This window comes from Jaculus jaculus, chromosome 18, assembly GCF_020740685.1.
Source record: "Jaculus jaculus isolate mJacJac1 chromosome 18, mJacJac1.mat.Y.cur, whole genome shotgun sequence".
NCBI classification, from domain to species: Eukaryota; Metazoa; Chordata; class Mammalia; order Rodentia; family Dipodidae; genus Jaculus; species Jaculus jaculus.
The window spans coordinates 29,858,366-29,878,161 of NC_059119.1; the positions used below are offsets into that span (position 1 = coordinate 29,858,366).

Below are 19,796 nucleotides of genomic sequence, written 5' to 3' on the forward strand. Positions count from 1 at the left end.
GGAGACACTACTGTTTTCAGCTTAGTCAACAGAAAACTTATACCTGATCCACCAGCTTCTTTCAGGTCCACTGATTTTATGAAAGAAATGTGACAGTCTTCCTACTTATCTGTGATTTCTGAAGACAAGCCTTTGCCATTATGCTTACTCAAATTTAAATAGGAACATAAACTGTTAAATCTCCCTCTTGAAATTCTATTGATATTTTAGCTCCGCCATGTTTGTCTTCACTTCTCTTAGCTGAAGTCCATGGCCCAAAATGAGTCTGCCAGCGGAGACTCCCTTCCATAAAGAGGGAGGCCAGATCAGAGGCTGGGATGAGCATGCCACTGCACCAGACCTCTGCCATTCCTTCTCAGGATGCTACTTCTGCTAGAGTCTTCAGAAGCAAGACCAAAGAAAAAGAGAGGGAAGAACAGGTAATGGGAGAATGCCTTTTTAAAGTTTCATTATTTGTCTTAAAACTTCATTCATTATGATCTGCAATAAGACTTGGGCCTGAAGGACCAGCATTTTCTCTGATAATGTACTAACAAGCACACAAGTATTGTGCTCAGAGAGACTGTCTTTTAGTAAGTTTCAAAGTTTTCATATTTTGATACATTCTTACTCCTTACAGTTCAGAGGTGTTAATATTTGCCTTGTAGGTCCATGTCGAAACAACTTCTATACACTTACATATAGGATGGATTATTGAAGTATATATTGTTTAAAGTCTAAAATACAATTTTATATATTCTCACCAAATCAGTGTTTGGAGATACACATTTATTTGACAGCCTTTGCAAGCTACTTTCCATCTTAGGATAATGTCCATTTTACCCTCGCATTAACAGGTCAGAGTTCTAGAGTCCAACTGCAAGCAGTGGCATAGTTTCTAAATTAAGGATAGGGCTAGAATACAGGCAAGTAGACACTTGCAGAGTATTTGGCCCTCCCTGGGCTTTCAGAAACAGCTAACTTTCAGCATCTTGGCTGCTGTGCTCAGATCAGGAGGTAGTAAATCAGAAATTTTTGATCACCACTTCCAGTGATCAGCTACCTTACCATCTTAACCTTGATTGAGAAATTACACCTGCTGACACTGCTGTGTTAGCCGGGGTGCTGGAAGGAACGAAATCAATAGAATGAATATATATTATAAAGGGAATTTAGGAGATAGCCTTATACTATATAGGCTGAGCAGTCCAACATGGCTGTCTGCATGCTGAAGAGACTGCGGACCTGGTAGCTGCAAAGTCCAGGAGGCTGGATGCCTCAGCTGTCCCAGTCTAGCACATGAAGGCCTGGAGAATTCCTGGAGCCCTCTTGGTGTTCAGTCCACATTGGAAGCTGTGTTCAGATGTCTGTGACAGATGGCAGCAACAGTGGTTTTAGTGTATTGCATATGAACTGAGTGAAGGTGATACAAGAGAATAATAGAGTAGGAATCAGTGGTGATTGTGGGATATTGGAGTTTGCTACTTTCTTGTAGCTATTAATTAGGTGGCCAATAATTTCAAAAGAATCTTTTCATATCTCTGTTGAAAATTAGAAAACCATCTAAATCTGTTTTTTAAAGTAGAAAGTTCACTAAACAACACTACAAGATACTATTATAGTATCTTAAATAGTTGTTAGTGCCTTTTAATACATGATGATGCCCTTATTTTTTTCTCAGCTCTTAAAATTACTTTTAAGAACATATTTTGTACAGATACATCATATGTTGGTACCATCTTTTCCCTCTCCTTTGCCCCCATTCCACAGGGGACCTCCTCAGTGGGGTTTCTAGTATTCCCCATGGGTTGTGGGTTACATCAGTTATTGGGGGGAGGCAGTGCCTCTGGGCATGACATCCCAACCTGTGACTCTTACAGTCCTTTCCACCCCCTCCCTCAAAATTTCTTGAGCCATGGTGGGTGAGTTTTAAGTCTGCCTCAGTGATGAAGTCTTAGGAGCCTCTGGATCTCTGCTGTAGTAGGTGTTGAGTGTCCCCAGCATCTGTCTCTTTCGCTGTGGTGCTGCTTGTTAGACTCACCGTGAAAGCGGCACTCTTGCTCATCTATCTACCCTTTTCCTCTGTGGTTTTGCCTAAGCCTTGACTGAGATGCAAGGGACACCTATTTTGTACAATAATAAAAATGTCTCTTGTAGTCGATTCCTTGTTGCTGTAACAAACATCCAACCAGACACAGCTTATGGGAGGAAGGGGAGAGGGGGCTTATCGGAGGCTTACAAGTCATAGGGGAACACCATCACACCATTGGTAGTGGAAGAAGCTGGCTCGCTTTAACAGATCCCAGCTGAGAGCCATTACCTAACAACCAGCATGACCAGCATCTGCAACACCCACAAGCAGGAAGCACAACTCAAACTGCTCTCTCCGACCTTTGGGCTGGGATTCGGATCCACCCCCAAACACATGTGAGGACTGCACTCCAAGATCTGCCCTGGTGACACCTCTTCTCCAGGAGGGTTCTGCCCACTGGGGACTCAGAGTTCAAGCCTAAGTCTATGAGGCCATATATTCAGACTATCACAGTACCCAAAGAGAAATGCCATGCTCACCTGACTGAATATTTTTCCATGTTTCCTCTAAAAGAACTTTCACATGTAAATATAAATATACCATATACATTTATTCTTTTAACAATGTTTTATATATTTGTGAGTAAAAAAGAATAAATATGCTTGCTCTAGGGCCTCTTTGCTACTACAAACAAACTCCAGATGGCATACTCCATTTGGAGCATCTGGATTTACCTGGGTACTGGATCATTGAACCCAGACCAGCAGACTTTGCAAGCAAGTGCCTTTAACTGCTAAGCTATCTCCCCAGCCCATATTTGTTCATTTGGGTACCTAGCAGTAGCAATTGTGTATTTTGTACTTGAAAGAACCCTAATGTTTTATGTTTTAAAGTCTTCCAGAATGATTTTGTTAGTTGGAATTTTAAACCCAGAGTATATAGACATGTAAGAGGAATGGATGGTATAGTTGAAAGACAATGGGAGAAAGTGATAAAGTAAAAGAAAAAAATTTTTTTTAAAGCAAACCCAATAGAAGCTGGTGAATGGCTATGACTGGGATTGCCAATGAGAAACAGAGCTCTGATGTTGGAGAGCTCTGGATACCGGAGTAGCTGGGTCAGTGTTTGGGCCCTGGCATCCCTAACTTCCCAGGCTACCCATCCTTACTTAGCCAAACAAGGCAGTAATTAAACATAAACAGGTAATAATGAAAAGCAGAGGAAGGAGATTTATTCAACGTGGCCATATTGGGAAGAGGAACAAATAAAGAGGTCCAGTGACCCTCCCTTAGCCCACCATTGGGGCCTAACCTGTTGGTAAGCAGAAGGCAAGAGATGTGCATAACTGCACAGTCCTGTTTAGGGTGTGGACCTGCCCGTCATCATTGTCTTGACTCCAGTTTTTCCAGCAAGGTGGTTTGACTAGTTGTCTGTGTGGCATTGTTTTCCAGGAGGCAAGTTCCTCCTCTGGCTGGCACTAACTTCAGTCTTTTCCTTATCCCAGTCCGATACTCCTAGGGAAATTCCAATTTCTTGGGGCTCATTATTTCAGTATCCTGATATCCAAAGGAAGGGGACAAGTGTCTTTATATAATATCTTCACTCCTGCCAGTGATTACTGATTCAAGAATTGGAGTTACTTGCCAGTATACCAATATCATATGGAAATTTTGAGGTATTTTTAAATAGTGATGGAGCCTTTCTTGGCTCTTGGTAGGGCTGTAATTCAGGAATTAGGGTACCAGACTGTCAAGGTCACACAAAATAGCCAGTGAGTCAGTGGCTAGTAGGTTCTTGTCTTATTAATTCAAAGAATTGAAACCAACAGATCAGAGGATAAATTTAGAGATTATTAAATTACATATAGAACTTGAGAGAGGGAAAGGAGGACTCATGTCCAAGGAGGCAAGAAGGGGCTTTTGGAAATGGAAAAGCCTACCTTGAGTCCAAGACTGGGGTCTTTTCTAGGTTCTGAAGTGGGCTGAGCTAACCAGCCCTGACAAATGCTAGGTTTTTATGTAGGAGCTCAGGTTTAGTTCTTCAGGAATGAATCCTTCAGGAAAAAAAGAACTCCTTTATAGGGAGGGTCTCCAGTTGAGTTTAAGGAAAAACAGATCTAGAGAACTTTTTTAGGACCAAGATGAAAAGATAAGCCAGATTATTCTCTGACCTGCAGCAAAGTAGAGAGTGTAAAGGCAAGCTCAAAGACATTCCTCCCTTTAACTTTTTGAGGACCCTATTACCTCCAAACTACCTAATATGGGGATTTGAGGTGTCTTTGAGAGCATTGGAATTTCATTTCAGCTCCTTGGGTAAGCAATAATTCAGGAGCTAGGGTTTCAGAAGCTCAACAGTCACATAATGCTTTCATGGAATTGGTGGCCTCTGGGTGCATGTCTTTTGAATTCTGACAAGTGAGACCCACAGATGAGAAGGTAATGTTTAGAGATTTTATTATGGAGAAGGCTTCGAGCTTGGGAGATAGAGAGCATAAGAGAATGAATGAACACAGAGCTTTTTTTCCCAGAAAGCAGCAAGAAGGGTTTCCAGAAAATGGGGAGGCCCACCTAGAGACCCATGTTGGGGTGTTTTAAGGGAGACCTCCTAGATGGGAGACTAAATTATTTAGTTCAGTCCTGACAGTAGGTGTCTGGGTCAGGTTTTCTGGGAAAGGGCAACCTTTCCAGAAATCTTAATCCTTGATGAAAGGGTACAAACTTCTCAGAAGGGGTTTATTAGCTCTTCTAGGAAAGGGGAACTTCTTTGGGGAAGGCCAGACCCTTCCGGTATTTCTGACCTCTGGCAAAGTGCATTGACCCAGATTTTCCCGTATAGGTCCAAAGATACCTCCTTACTTCTAGTTTGGGGGAAAGGGAGGCTGTTACCTTTAGACCTTCATCAGGGTGGTTATATTCAATCTGCTTTTTTAAAAAAATTTTGTTTTTAAGCCGGGCGTGGTGGCGCACGCCTTTAATCCCAGCACACGGGAGGCAGAGGTAGGAGGATCACTGAGAGTTCGAGGCCACCCTGAGACTACATAGTGAATTCCAGGTCAGCCTGAGCCAGAGTGAGACCCTACCTCGAAAAACAAAACAAAACAAAACAAAACAAAATTTTGTTTTTAGGGGCTAGAGAGATGGCTTAGCAGTTAAGGTGCTTGCCTGCAAAGCCTAAGGACTCATGTTCTACGCTGCAGGTCCCATGTAAGTCAGATGCACAAGGTGACACAAGCATGCAAGGTCACATGTACATACAAGGTAGTACATGCATCTGGAGTTTGATTATAGTGGCTGAGGCCCTGATGTGTCAATATTCATTCTCATTCTCTCTCTCCCCCCCCCCATAAAAAAAAGGCCAGTCTGTTGGGCTTGTCTCAATTTTTTTTTTTAATTTGTGAAAGAGGAGAGAGAAAGAGAGAGATACAGAGAGAGAGAGAGGGAATGAATATGTGTGTGCATGAGTGCACCAGAGTCTCCTGCCTCTGTAGATGGACTCTAGCTGCATGCTCCTTATGTGCATCTGGCTTTACATGGGGGGTGGGGAATCAAACCTGGACCTGCAGGTTTTACAAGAAAGCATCTTTAGCCACTGAGTTGTTTCCCTAGCCCAACATTCAAGTTCTTGATTGGACCAGTTAATATGTGTGTCTTTGTTTTTTTTTTTCTTGCTGTGTAGTTGAGGTTGGCTTTAAATTTCTGATCTTTCTGCTTTTAGCATGCTGGGATTGCAGGTGTGGGTCTCTGTCAATTCTGGAGATCCTTGATTTTTCTGAGTACCTTCAGACATTCCTGATTTTTTTTTTCCCAGAGGCAGGGTGTTATGTGGCACATATTGGCTTGAACTACTATGCAGACCTTCGTGAATATCTCATACTCCTGCCTCCACCTTCATATGGCACAAGGCCTAGTTTTGGGGGTGCTAGGGATCAAACCCAGAGCTTTGCACATGCGAGGCAAGCACTCTACCAAATGAGCTATATCCTTAGCTCCATACTTCATTGTTTATAATACCATTGATGTTTTATGCTAATTATTAAAACATAACGCATTTTTAACATAAGAGTATTTGATATTACAAACATACAGTATAATTGCTATTAGGATGCTTTCAGCTCCATGTACAGACTTAGCTTAATGAAAGATGTTATTCGCTCATGTAAACAGTTGTCCGTGTAAGAGAAGGACTGGGTTTCACGTGTGGTTAACCCAGCATATGTATGAGAGACCAGGCGCCCGCCCCCCCCCCCCGCCGCCCGCCACCTTCTACTGTTCAGTGTCAGTCAGTGTTCTTCACCTCAAGGCAGGTTTCTCTTACGGTAGTGGGAGCTTTGTTAGAGCAGCATTCAGTGCTTGCTGCACATGGCCTATGCTAGGAAGAGTGTAGAAGAGCTTCCGTTATTCTATCTTAAGGGTCAGGAGGGTGTTTCTCAGGTGTCTCTAGCAGATCTTACTTCAGGAGCCTCAGGAAATGGATACTTGTCAGCAGAACAGCCCAGGGAGGAAGGGTGAGTGAAGCCAGAATTCTCACGACAGTAAGCAGACAGGGGATGCAGTTCCACCGAGCAGAGGAAGCGAAGGGACAGGTCAGCATCCAGCAGTGCCCACTGCAGTGCCTGTATTGCAGTAGCCCTGTTAGACTGTTTTGGCCATTTCATGATTATTTGTTTTGTTTTCCTTAAATTTTCTTATCTATCTATTTAAAGATAGCATAATAAAACCATATTTCAAAATACATTTTTAGTATGAGAACATATAGGTAAAAACACACACACACGTATATATGTATATATACACACACACATACATCAGCTGTAAGTTCAACAAAGAAAACAACTAATTATCAGTGAGAGAAATGAGAGTTGCCAAGAATTTAGAGGCCCTAGCTCAGGGTAATTCTTACCCCTATATATTGGAGAGGCTGTGTGTTGTGGACATAGTATGCCAGAAACATCAATGGGCATGTTTATATATTGCCACAATGTTAGAATTTATTGAATAACAGTAAATTCACAAGTTGTATCGCTTTGCCAAGGTTTTCCTAATTTCCTTTGATATCTAACTGTTGGCAAACACATTCTTTTTCTATTCTAATCTTAACTATTTTTTTTTTTTTTTGAGGTAGGGTCTCGGTCTAGGCCATGTTGACCTGGAATTCACTGTGTAGTATCAGGGTGGCCTTGAACTCATGGTGATTCTCCTACCTCTGTCTCCCAAGTGCTGGGACTAAAGGTGTATACATGTCCTACAAATCTTAACTATTAATACCAACTCTCAGATCACATATTACACAATTCTGTGTTTTGTCACATATACATGCATGTTACAGAATGGCTCCAAAAGGAATAATGAAGCCACAGCAGAGCTGAAGTAATTCCATGAGGCCTTGCTGGAGACAGAGCTGACACAGATGCAGCAGAGGCCTTGCAGGTGTACAGATAAGCTGTTGACGAGCCCCGTTGGCAAGCTGCTGAGGTCACATGGTGGATCTGTAGAGTTGAGCTGCAGAGGCTAGGTACAGGATCATGGAGGGCATAGAAGCTGGGCACAGTACTAAATTTGGACAGATAGGTGGACAAATGGTTAGATGTCCCACAATCTGAGTAGTCCATGCCAGCCATGGGACTCAGCTGAATTGAAGCCCCGGGGCAGACTGGAGCTCTCTGCCTGTCCTTTTGACACATGTACCAGATAGTCAGATGACAGGTCAGTGGGCCGTCACCACTGTGGCGTTAGGTGTCCCTCTTTTTATGGTGAGGGTGCTGTCTTCTTCACTGGTTTGGTTTGTTCACTTAGTCCTCAGGGCTGTTTTATTCTGGTGCAATTTTAACATACCATGTACTCTTATTTTCCCAGTCTACTTGAAAAGTTGTAGGTACCTTTTTGCCTTTAGGAAGAAGCTGTTTAGTAGTGTGTGCCTCATTAGTGGTGCTGAACGTAGGGTGCTGTCTACATGCACAGTGAGGTGCAGAGTCATCCTGTCTTTGCATTTATACTCAAAATGTAGCCAAATTCCGCTTTTATAGTTGAGTCACACAGAGCAAGGTGCAGCCTGAAAATCACTGTGTATGCAATAATGGCAACCAAGAGTAGGGCATAGCCAGGTCTACAGAGTCATGAAAAACAAATGAGTGGGAATGTACTGGTCTCCACACTCTGTGAAAAAAAAAAAAGAGTGAAAAATGCACTGAAAACTTCTTGATGGCTGTGGCAGGACAGCGGTTGGCTGTGGGCTGTGCCAGCTGGGAGATTTGGAATAACATGGGACCGGGAGCCTCCCTGAATTCTTCTCTCTAGGACAGAGAACATACTGGAAGGCACACTTTGTATGTCTGGGCTGGGAAGGAAATAGAAAAGAAAGCTAGGCTGGTGCTGTAGAGCTGGTCATCTTCTCTTCATCAGCTAACTGGGAGCTAGCAGAATAACAGGCGGGAGGAAAATCGATCTCTTTGAGGAACAGCCAGTAAATAAAAAGCATAATAGGAGTGTCTTATAGCAAGGGTCCCCTCTCTTTCATTCAAAGAGTGAGTGGAGAGTGTCTAGTCAAAATTTGGAGAAAATGAATGACTGCAGAGAGGGAAGAGACCAATATGGGTTGACCGATTGACAGGAAATCCCATGTGCAGTTGAGAAATGATAGGAGCAAGAAGAAAAATAGCCTTCCCTTGTTCATCATTAAAGCTCATGGTCAGTAACCCTGTAACAAAAGATTAGTACAAGAAGAACATAAAGATTTATTTAATCAAAGTTTTAGTGACATGGGAGCCTGAAGACGTAGAAGAAAATACCTTACTTTAATGTTCAGGCCCAGCGAAGAATGGAAAGCTGTTTAGAAATGAGATTGGATAAGACAAAGTGATCTAATACAATAAAATGAGGTGGGGGACTCAATAGGCTGGTCTGGTCTGCTCTGATTCCTAGTGGCTCCTTTGTAGCCGTCCTTTCTAAGAATGTAGCAGATCCCCTTCTCTAATAGAGACTTAGACTGATGTCAAATAGATAGGTAAGAAAAAGGCAGAGGAGGTTTGAATAATATTTCTACATTTTACAGTTGGCCTTTGGAGAATGGGGTTCTAGTGTCTATGACTAGCCTTGGGGAAAAGGAGTTTTTTGTTTCTGTGACCTACCTTGAGGGAAGAAGGGGAGCAGGAGAAGACAGGAAAAAGTTAAAGAAAAAACTATTTCTGATGCCCTGCTTCCAAAGTTCTACAGATTAAAAAAATTAGCATGTGGGCTAGAAAGATGGCTTTGTGGTTAAGGCATTTGCCTGTAAAGCCTAATGACCTGGGTTCAGTTCCTTACTCCCCGTGTAAAGCCATATGCACAAAGTGGCACATGCATCTGGAGTTCATTTGCAGTGGCTGGAGGCTGTGGCACACCTTTCTCTCCTGTCTTGTCCCCTTCCTTCCCCTCCCCTCTTCTCTCTCTTTCTGCTTGCAAATAAATAAATAAATAAATAAATAAATAAAACAAATAACAACTCAGTGTGACAGACTGCCACTGTATCTTGTGCATACTTTCTTAGCCCCAGACAGCAGAGGCCACCTGCACTTTCTGTTCCTGTGAGCTTGGCTCCTTTTGCCTTTACCACCTTCCATGGACCAGAGCTCTGCTCTCCCCACCAGACCTGTACCTGTTCAGAAAGTGCACACATCACCAGCTTGCAGCTCTCTGTGTGGCTGACAAGGAAATGTTCCTTAAGATTACACAGCAACACAGAGACAGGCTAGACAGGATATCCCTGTGGAGCATGCACTCCAATGAGGACATGTGATAAAGCCTCTTCACATAGGACAGGGTGGACACAGTGTATATTTGGGATGGGTGCAGAATGTATGATACTCAGGGGAATACCTGAATACTACAGAGTAGACCAATAAGAGCTTGAGTTTTATAAAGCATATTCTCAGAAGTGATATAACGTTGTAGAATGAAGTGAAACAGGAAATCTAGGGCTAAGGAGGGGCCAAGAGAACCAATAAATAGTAGTAGCTAAAAATACAATACCCATAGCTAAAAAATACTAAGTTCTTGAGAAAGCCAACACTTGAGATAGGTCTTGAGAGCAAAAATAAAGAGAAACACAGAATGACGTAGTCAGGTGAGAAATAGACCGGATAAGGCCAGGTAGAGAGCATTTTAAGGGACTGCACTTCCCATGGGGGAGGAGGCGGGCACACCTCCTGTAGGAGTCGTTCAGGCCTCTCCCAGCATTGTCTTAGCTGCAGCGTGATGACTGCTGTAGACATCATTCTCTCTCTTCTTGGTGGGAATGTACAAGCACTGACAAAGTGGGGGAGCGAATGTCCATCTGCCTCCTAGAAGAGTGCCAATGAGACGAAGGGCTTATTTATACCCCAGACCAGGAAAACTCCTTCTAGAAGTGGTTTCTTTCCTGACATTGATATTTAGAGCACCCCTCCCCCAGCCCTCAGTGGCTTTCTTGGCTTTATAGGTTCTGGTAAGTGGCAGTACTGATCCATGATCCACTGATGTACTGAAGGGCGGGGTCCGTGCAGCCTTTCCTTCTGCTCTGACCCTTGTGTGGGACAGGTTTATGGGAAACAGGGTTTTTTTTTTTCTTGTATTTTCAGACATCTGTAGTTAATTATTTACCTTTTCTACATTTTTAAAAACAGTCTCTCAAGTGATTCTGGGTGATAGGTTAACATACAAGCTGAGCAAACAGATCCGGTACCACTTACTCTCATTGACTGAAAAACTAAACTTGAATTTCTTGCATGCCAGCAAGTATAGCTTAGAATCTTTACATTGCACACTGCTGTGGGAGAACCACAGAGCCAAAGTGAAGTCATGAATTATTCATTAGCCACCTCATTCCTTGGAAATCAGCTGGAGGAAGTATTTGGTCCAGTTTGATCACAGGAGTATTGCACTGAAGGCTTCAGTAAGCTCTCGCAAGCACAGCAGCCCCGTAATGTGCTTCTGCTGGCTGCTGTAGGGCGGCTGCTGCTGCTAACCCTGGGCCGGTCCCTCAGTGTGCAGCGGGGGCACCATGCTGCAGGGGACCACTGCTGAGTGGAGGACACGCCCATGCGTTCCTGCTGGAAAATGGAGCTTCAGGTAGGAGGAGTGAGTGTCCTGTTAGCAGTGCCCAGGTTTCTCACTGAAGGTCCAGATGCATTAAGGCCTTCTGGACCCTAAGGTTTCTCCCCTGTGAGGTGCCCAGCCAGAGAAACGTCAAGGTTCACGTTGTCAGTGGTGTACACTGTTTCTAACGAAGCTGTTCCTTGAGTATGAGGGAAGTATTCTTAACCTAACAAGCACCTAGCATTTTTGTTATCTAACGAGTGTAACAGAATCCTTGCACTGATGCATGCTTCCCATTTCATTTTAAACCACGGACTTCATACTTCGGAGAGTCCTGAGAAAGATAGCTCAGTGAGTGACTTGAGTGAGTGTAGCTGTCGGCTCTGTTGCTGTTTTCTAGAGGCAGTGTTGCTTCGCAGATGTCACCTTAATTCTTTCTGTCCAGCGTTTGGGAAATTACATAGGAGATGGAAAAAAGGGGCTTTGTTCTGATTGTTGGTGTTATTTACTGTGTGTGCATGCATGCTTGTGTGTGTGTGTGTGCGTGTGTGTACAAGCATGCAAGCCAGGCATGTAATTTCATTTGACACAGCAGTTCTGTTGTTACCACTTGCTTTGTCTGATTTTGCATGTGCCACCTCTACTACCTACTAAGCCTGTGATGTGCTTCTGAGCTGTGGGACACACTGAGTCAAATCCAATCAATACACCCCTCTTCTTTTGAGATAGGATCTTGCTATATAGTCCAGGCTGGTCTTGAAATGGCAATCTCCCTGTCTCAGCTTCCCTAGTGCGAGGATGACAAGCTTGTGCTGCTGTGCCTGGCTTTCCTACTCCATTTTCTTAAGCCCTACATGCATTCATCTTTGTTTTGCTCACCCTTCCCCCATTCTTAAGGGCTTGGAGTACCTGGCTCCTACTGGTAGTCAGTAGACATATTTCTGAAGGAGTATGTTCCTGTTGAAGAGGCTGCTGTTCAATAACATTGTAGGAAGTCGAGTTATAATTTCAGTAATACCTTTTATACCAAATGAACTTTGACTTGTATTGATATAGATTATTTCAGCCTCAAGGTTTTATGTATTTATTTGATAGATAATTGTAAAGACTAGGCATTTATCTGTTCATTTACTATTCATAAAGCATATTTTTAAAAAAATAATAAATGGAAGGAACATTCCAGCAAATTCATTTACAACAAAACCTTATTTAATATTCAGAAATTTTTAAAATGGCTGAAAAATAGTTCATGGAAAATGCATTTGAAAATGGTTACATTCTTCAATACATTGCTAGGAAGATTATTAATCTAATCAGACCATGTTGTATGTTACCTTTTGAAAAGCATTTATGTTAGTCTTTATAAAAAGGGAGTTATGGGGGGACTGGAGAGATGGCTTAGCAGTTAAGGTGCTTGCCTTGTAAAGGCAAAAAGGTTCAATTCCCCAGGACCCATGTAGGCCAGTTATACAAGGTGGCACATGCATCTGGAGTTTGTTTACAATGGCTGGAGGCCCTGGCATGCCCATTCTCTCTCTCTCTCTCTCTCTCTCAGATAAATACAAATAATGCTATTTAAGAAAAAGAAATTATGGGGCTGGAGGTGCCTGCCTGTGAAGCTTAAGGACCCTGGTTCGAGGCTCGGTTCCTCAGGACCCACGTTAGCCAGATGCACAAGGGAGCACATGTGTCTGGAGTTTGTTTGCAGTGGCTGGAAGCCCTGGTGTGCCCATTCTCTCTCTTTCTCTAACTCTTTCTCTCTCTCTGTTACTCTCAAATAAATAAATAAGAATGAACAAAAAAATTTAAAAAAAGAAATTATGTATCCATTTATTTATAACTTCAGGCATTTAAACTGCAACATATGTGGTACTAGGTGGCATTAGAAGAGCAGCATGTTTCCCCATAAAACACGCCACATTTAAGAGTCCACAGGTGTTGTTTTTGTTAGTCACCCCCTGATAAAGCCTGCTTTATAAGAGAAAGCTAAATTCCAAAACCTGGATAAAAAGCCCTAGAACATGTTTGCTCTTATGGCCCTGAACTTGGTCATCCATGTATATTCTAGTGACTTGTTACATGACTGCTTAGTTAAATCGTAAAAAAATAAAAAAGTAAAATAAATCAAGGGCCGAGAAGATGGTTCAGTGGATAAAGTACTTATTACTCATGCTGTGTGGAATACCTGAATTGAGATCCGCAGCACCCAAGTAAAAGCCAGAAGCAAATTTCTATAATCCCAGCATGTTGATGGCGAGATTGGAAATAGAGACAGAAGAATTTCCCGGAAGCTTGGGAGCTCCTGGGTCAGCTGGCCTGGCGAGTGCAGTAATGAACAAGGAAAATGAAGGAGTCTGTCTCAGAAATGAGGTGGAAGGTGAGGACCGGCGCCCGCTAGTTGTTCTCTAACCTCCACAAGCATGCTGTGGCACACACGTGCCCACACTCACATATGATCATGCACTCACACACACACACACCCCAAAATTGAAAGGTTTTTAAAAGTCAAAAAACAGCCAAGAGGCTGGAGAGATGGCTTAGCAGTTAAGGTACTTGCCTGCAAAAGCTAAGGACTCAGGTTTAGATTCCCTAGTACCCATGTAAAGCCAGATGCACACGGTGGTGCATGCAACGAGTTCGTTTGCAGTGGCTGGAGACTCTGGTGTGCCTATTCTCTCTCTCTCTCTCTCTCAAATAAATAGATAGATGATAGATAGATAGATAGATAGATAGATAGATAGATAGATAGATAGATAGATAAGATATTTTTAAAAAATAGCTGGACATGGTGGTGCATGCCTTGAATTCCAGCACTTGGGAGACAGAGGTAGGAGGGTTGCTGTGAGTTCAAGGCCAGCCTGAGACCCCAAAGTGAATTTCTGGTCAGCCTGGGCTAGAGTGAGACTCTGCCTCAAAAAAAAAAAAGAAAGAAAGAAAAAATCTGAAGCAGACAACCATATCAACATAAATTTAGATTATATAGCTTTACCTAAGATGATTACTGGTACATTTTTTGCCTTACGTTAAATAAACATACCTTAATCAATTTGTTCAAATACAGTTTTATAAATTTAGGATATAAGCCAAGCATGGAGGCAGAGGTGGGAGGATTGCTGTGAGTTCAGGCTACCCTGAGACTCCATAGTGAATGCCAAGTCAGCCTAGGCTAATAACAAAACAAAATTGTTACGTCATTGTTTCCTCTTGAAGTTAAGCTTTCAATTAAAGCTGTAATGACTGAACATGCCCAGTTTTATTTCAAGTTTGAACTTCTTATAAAATGATTAATTATACCACTTTATTATTCATTAAACCCACTTGGCATTGTATTTTCTTTTTTCTTTTTTTTTTTGGTTTTTCGAGGTAGGGTCTCACTCTAGCCTAGGCTGACCTGGAATTCACTGTGGAGTCTCAGGGTGGCCTCGAACTCATGGTGATCCTCCTACCTCTGCCTCCTGAGTGCTGGGATTAAAGGCATGTGCCACCATGCCTGGCTTGTATTTTCTTTTTGAGCTGTACGTAATGAGGTGAGTATGTTATAATTTTTCTAAGTCCTCTTTGTTGGCTATATTAGTCCACCAGGGCTGCCAAAACTCAGTATTATGGACTGCTTTAACAACACACATTTTTTTTTTTCTCAGAGTTCTGAGGATTGGAGAGTCAGTATAATGTCTGGTAGCAATTTTGTTGAGGACTTTCTTTTTTTGTTTATTTTTTATTTTGGGGGAATAGGGTCTCACTCTAGCCCAGGCTGACAAGGAATTCACTTTTTAGTCCCACACTGACCGCAAACTCACTGGAATCTTGGGGACTTTCTTATTTGTAGATGGCTGTCCTTTCACTGTCCTCACGTGGCTTTTCTCTGTGTTCACATCCGTGCCTTCACTTGCTCTTCTTTTAAGGACCTCTGTGCTAGTGCATTAGTGTCTGCGCTGTTATGACCTCACTAACCTTCATTATTTCTTAGAACTCTGTCCTTAAATAGTATCACATGGAGGTTGGGACTTAAGCTTGTGAGTTTTTGTGGGCCTATAACTGTCCTTTGTGCTGACCACACACACACACACACACACACACACACACACACACACACACAGAGAGAGAGAGAGAGAGAGAGAGAGAGAGAGAGAGAGAGAGAATCTGTGTTTTTGTATATCTGTATATCTGTGAGCACCAGTTTCTTGCCACTCAAATGAATACCTGTCTGGCTTTAGATGGGTGGCTGGAGAATTGAATCTGAGCTAGTAGGCTCTGCAAGCAATTTTCTTTAATGTCTGAGTCATCTCCTCATGGCTATGACTTTTTTCCCCTTCTTTTTTTTGAGGCAGTATCTCACTGTAGCCCAGCCTGACTGGAACTCACTCTGTAGCCTCTTTCTGGCCTTGAATTCACATTGATTCTCCTACCTCAGCACTTCAGTGCTATGACTAAAGGTGTGTGCCACCATGCCTAGCTTCATGATTTTTAAAAAATATTATTTAACACACATTTTTGTTTGCTGTTTTTCAATATAATAAAATAAAAAATAACTTGAAACTAAATTTCTAATTTGCAGCAAGCATTGTAAGGCAAATACTTCTCATTTCCATCATCCCTATGTTAGAATTTGTTTTAAAATGTGAGAGACTGAAAAAAAAATGTGAGAGACTGTACAATACTTCTCATTCTCTCTTGTTCATACCTACACCTCAAGTCAGTATTTAAGTAGATATTCAGTCTGTTCTCCCCAGCAACAGTAGTTCTACATGTGGGGTTTAATTAGAAGTGTCCCAGGGCACATTGTAGGCTTGAATTCACATAAACCTATATTTGAAAACCAATTCCTAATTCTTGGCAACAGAATGGGGAAACTGATTTATTTCCCTGAGTTTAGGTTTTTCTATCTATAAGAAAGAAAGAGAGAGAGAGAAGCTGCTATGGAAAACAGATAGTTCCTTAGTGGATAAACAAAACCATCTACCATATGACATAACAGTTCAACTTCTACTTGTGTTCTCCAAGAACAACAAATGATTGAAGTAGAAATGTGTATACAAATGTTCATTGCAACACTATTCATAATAGCCAAAAGTAGGAAACAACAAAAATAGCACTTTAGTAGATGAATGGATAAACTGATAAATCCATCCATAGAGTAGAATATACAATATTTATCTATATAAAAGAATGGGGCTGGAAAGATGGCTTGGCAGTTAAGGTGTTTGCCTGCTCAGCTGAAGGCTCCCCGTTCAATTCTTCAGGACCCACGTAAGCCAGATGCACCAGGGGGTGCATGCATCTGGAGTTCGTTTGTGTGCCCGTTCTCTTCCTCACCCTCTCTTTCTCTCTCTCTGCCTCTTTCTGTCTCTAAATAAATAAGTAAATAAAACATTAAAAATTTTTTTTAAAAAGAATGAAATAATGACATGTGCTATAACATTGATGATTTTTAAAAATATGCTAAATGAAAGAATTTAAGTACTAAAGGCCACATAGGCAAACCCATTCAGAGCATTAGTGGCTGCTAGAGGCTAGAAAGCAAATGACTAGCTAATTGTGTTTGGGATTTCATTTTAGGATGATGAAAATATTGTGGAACAAGATTGTGAGGATGGTTGCTTAGCAGTGTATATGTACCACATATCAAAGTTGTATACTTTAAAATGGAAAATTATATGTATTCACCAGAAGAAGAAAAAACATGAGTCTATAGCCAGGAGAAAGCATTCAGGAATGGGTAAAATCAGGATTCTCATAACACGTGTGAAATAAAATAAAATAAATAAAATAAATTTACTCATACTAAATAACCAGTTCTACCAGTTCAAAGGAAAAAAAAGTAAAACAGCACCAATTTTTGTGGAGCAAAGAAATGTTGAGATGAAGTAAAAATGAAGCCCAAACTGGTGTTATCATCTAGGGTGAAGTCAATTAAAATCACTGTTAGATAAGGCATCACTTATCTATTGTCTGTTTGTCATCTATCTGTGCTCATCTAACCATCTATCCCTTATATATAGTTTAAGAAGAGTTGCAGATAGTTTTCCAGTGAAATATAGTATATCTGTAGACTTCCTCTACTCCCTCCTCCTATCCCCAAAACAGCAGTAGTAGTCATTACCCCCGACACAGGGCCTTTGGCCTTCTCAGCCACAAGCATTTGACTAGGTTTTCAGGTTCAGGCCTGAGTTTTATCTTCTGTGTAGTAAGGGGCAGATCCAATCAGAAAGCTCTTGGTTACCCACATGACAGCCATGCATTAGTGTGCTAGTAGGTGTACCTTGCCTGGAAGGTTGGTTCTGTGGCACAGTCTTAGCTGGGTAAGACTACTGATGTTGTTTCTTCCCCAGCAGCCTGCATAGCACCTTTGAGTACCATGAAAGCTTACAGCTCGGTTTCAGCTTGATTTTTCCATGTCCTGTAACTAAAACATGGTTTGTCTTTCTACCTTTTCTTCCTCCCCTTCCTTCACTTTTCTCCTCACTGCTCTTCCTCCTTACCCTCCCCTCTTAGCAATCATATCCCCAAAGTTAATTCATATTAATATAAAGTCCAATTCTTAAGTTACCCAAAGATTTAAGAAAATTATCCTCAAACTGATACATTACACAAACAATTACTATTGAATTACAAGTACATAAAATAATGATTAAATTTAGTTGAATTCAAATTTGTTAAGTTTTAAGTTATGCTAGCTTAGAATTCAGGAAACCTATGTAAATTTATGAATGACATACCTAAGTAGGTTAGAAATCTATAGTTTACCTAACACTAATAAATCAGTGAAAATATAGCTATTCTTTTTAAACTATAAATATTAAGTTAATTTGCTAAAGGTTGGCCATTATGATGTGAATTTGATGTCTTTTTTAAAAATGCATACTTTTGACACTTTTGTGTCTGTGCACGCATGCTCATGTGTGGGGAGTTGCTGGTGTGTCTGCAGGTGTACATGGAGACCAAAGGACAACTTAAGGTGTTATCCTCAGGAATGCTGTCCACCTTCTTCGGGACAGGGTTTCTCAGTGGAGATCACCAGTTAGTCTGGAAGGGATGGCTGTGAGCCCCAGGGAATCCACCACTCTAACTCTCTGTAGCATTGGATTACAGGGGCCAGACTGCCATGCTTGGCATTTTTATGTGGGTATTGGGGAGTGAATTTGAGCATGGGACCCTCTTGAGAAGTCTGGAGCTCCTCTTGAATGTGTATTTAATTCCCTTGTAATAGAACTTTCTGCTTCCTTTGTCTCTTCTCTGACTTGTTTTGTTGATAATGACAAGAACATATAAATACCACTCTACTCAAATTAAGTAGGGATCTCAATCTGGCATCGAGTTTCAGTCTTCTCAAGAGGTCCCATGCTTGAGATTTTGAGCAGCTTGTTTATTATGGGAAAAGCTTATTGGAGAGGAAGGTTAATCATGAACTATGGGAATGTTGGGCCTTCTAGGTATTGGTGGAGATTTCTCCTAGAGTTTACTTCCCTTTTCTGTCCTTATCTGTGGTTTTCCCCAGTGTGTCATCATATGAATGCATGATGGGAGAAACTGTTTAACATGATGGTCTCCAGTTGTATCTCTTTTCCTGCAAATGTCTCTTTATGTCTGAAAAGAAGATTCCACTCTGTAGATATGACATTTTCTTCACCTATTCCTCCATGACAGACATCATGTTTGGTCCCATCACTTTGATAATATGAATAATACTTCAGTAAATATTGTTGTGTAAGTAACTCTGTGACATGCTGATTTAAGATAGTCCTTTGGGTAAGTACCCAGGAGTGGTACAGCTGGGTCATTTGTGTTGATGTGACACTCTGTGAACTCACCTGTGGTGGCTGGAGGAAAACATCAGGTATTCTCTATATCATTCATCACCACCCCCCTAAGTTTTTTTCTTGATTCTGGAGCTTGCCTTTCATAAATCCTAGTGTTTTTTTAGTCTCTGCTCCCCAGGGAGCTGGGTTTACAGATGTATGTGGTTGTGTTCAGCTGTTTATATGGGTTGTGCAGATTCAAACTTGAGTGGTCTCAAGGCCCCTCAATCCCTCATGGTTACAAAGCCATCCAGCCCCTCTCTGTCTTTTGGTTAGCGTACCTAAATGCTGATCTTGCTTATCTTTTCAGAAAATCAACTCATTGTTTCATTGATTCTTTATATATTTTTGTTTCCATTTCATTAATCTCTGCCCTGACCTAATTCTTTATTTTTGTCTACTGATTGTGGATGTGGATTGTTTTTGTTTTTCCAAGGCCCTAAGGTGCATATTTAAGATATTCATTTTAAGAGCTTAAATGATATCTTAATAAAGGTACTTCCAACTATAAACTTCCCTCTTAGGACTACTTTCATTGTATCAGTGGAATTTGGTATGTTGTTTCTTCATTGTCTAGGAATCTTTTGGTTTCTTTTTTGGTTTATTCGGTGACTCATTCACTATCCAATAGTGTGTTTAATACCCATGAGTTTATGTATGCTCTATAGTTTATCTTACAGCTGTAGTTTTATGCCATTTTGACAATACAGAATACACAGAATAGAAGAAATTATTTCAGTTTTCCTATATTTGCTAGGACTTAATTTGTATCCTTATTATATGATCTATTTTGGATAAAATTTCATGAGCTACTAAGAAGAATATGCATGTATGTTCTTGAATGCTGGGATGGAATTTTTCATAGACATCTGTTAATTCCATTTGTTTGAAAGTGTTATTTAGCTTAGATGTTATCTGTTTATTTTTTGTTGGAATAATCTT

The 19,796-nt window shown here is 41.3% G+C and overlaps 1 protein-coding gene across 5 annotated transcripts in view; it reads left to right on the plus strand.

Moving 5' to 3' along the window:
* Positions 1 to 19,796, plus strand: part of Marchf8 (membrane associated ring-CH-type finger 8) — a 141,602-nt gene that overhangs the window by 76,173 nt on the left and 45,633 nt on the right. For 3 of the 5 annotated variants that reach the window (XM_012948666.2, XM_045137180.1, XM_004658051.2), the window contains one exon: positions 241 to 419. The exons of 1 other annotated variant lie outside the window; for it this stretch is intronic. In XM_012948666.2, coding sequence (XP_012804120.2) covers positions 318 to 419 — 102 coding nt within the window. In that variant the 5' untranslated portion in view covers positions 241 to 317. Of the gene's footprint in view, positions 1 to 240; positions 420 to 10,871; positions 11,092 to 19,796 lie in introns of those variants that run through there. One more of the 5 variants, XM_045137181.1, reaches the window with a different exon arrangement.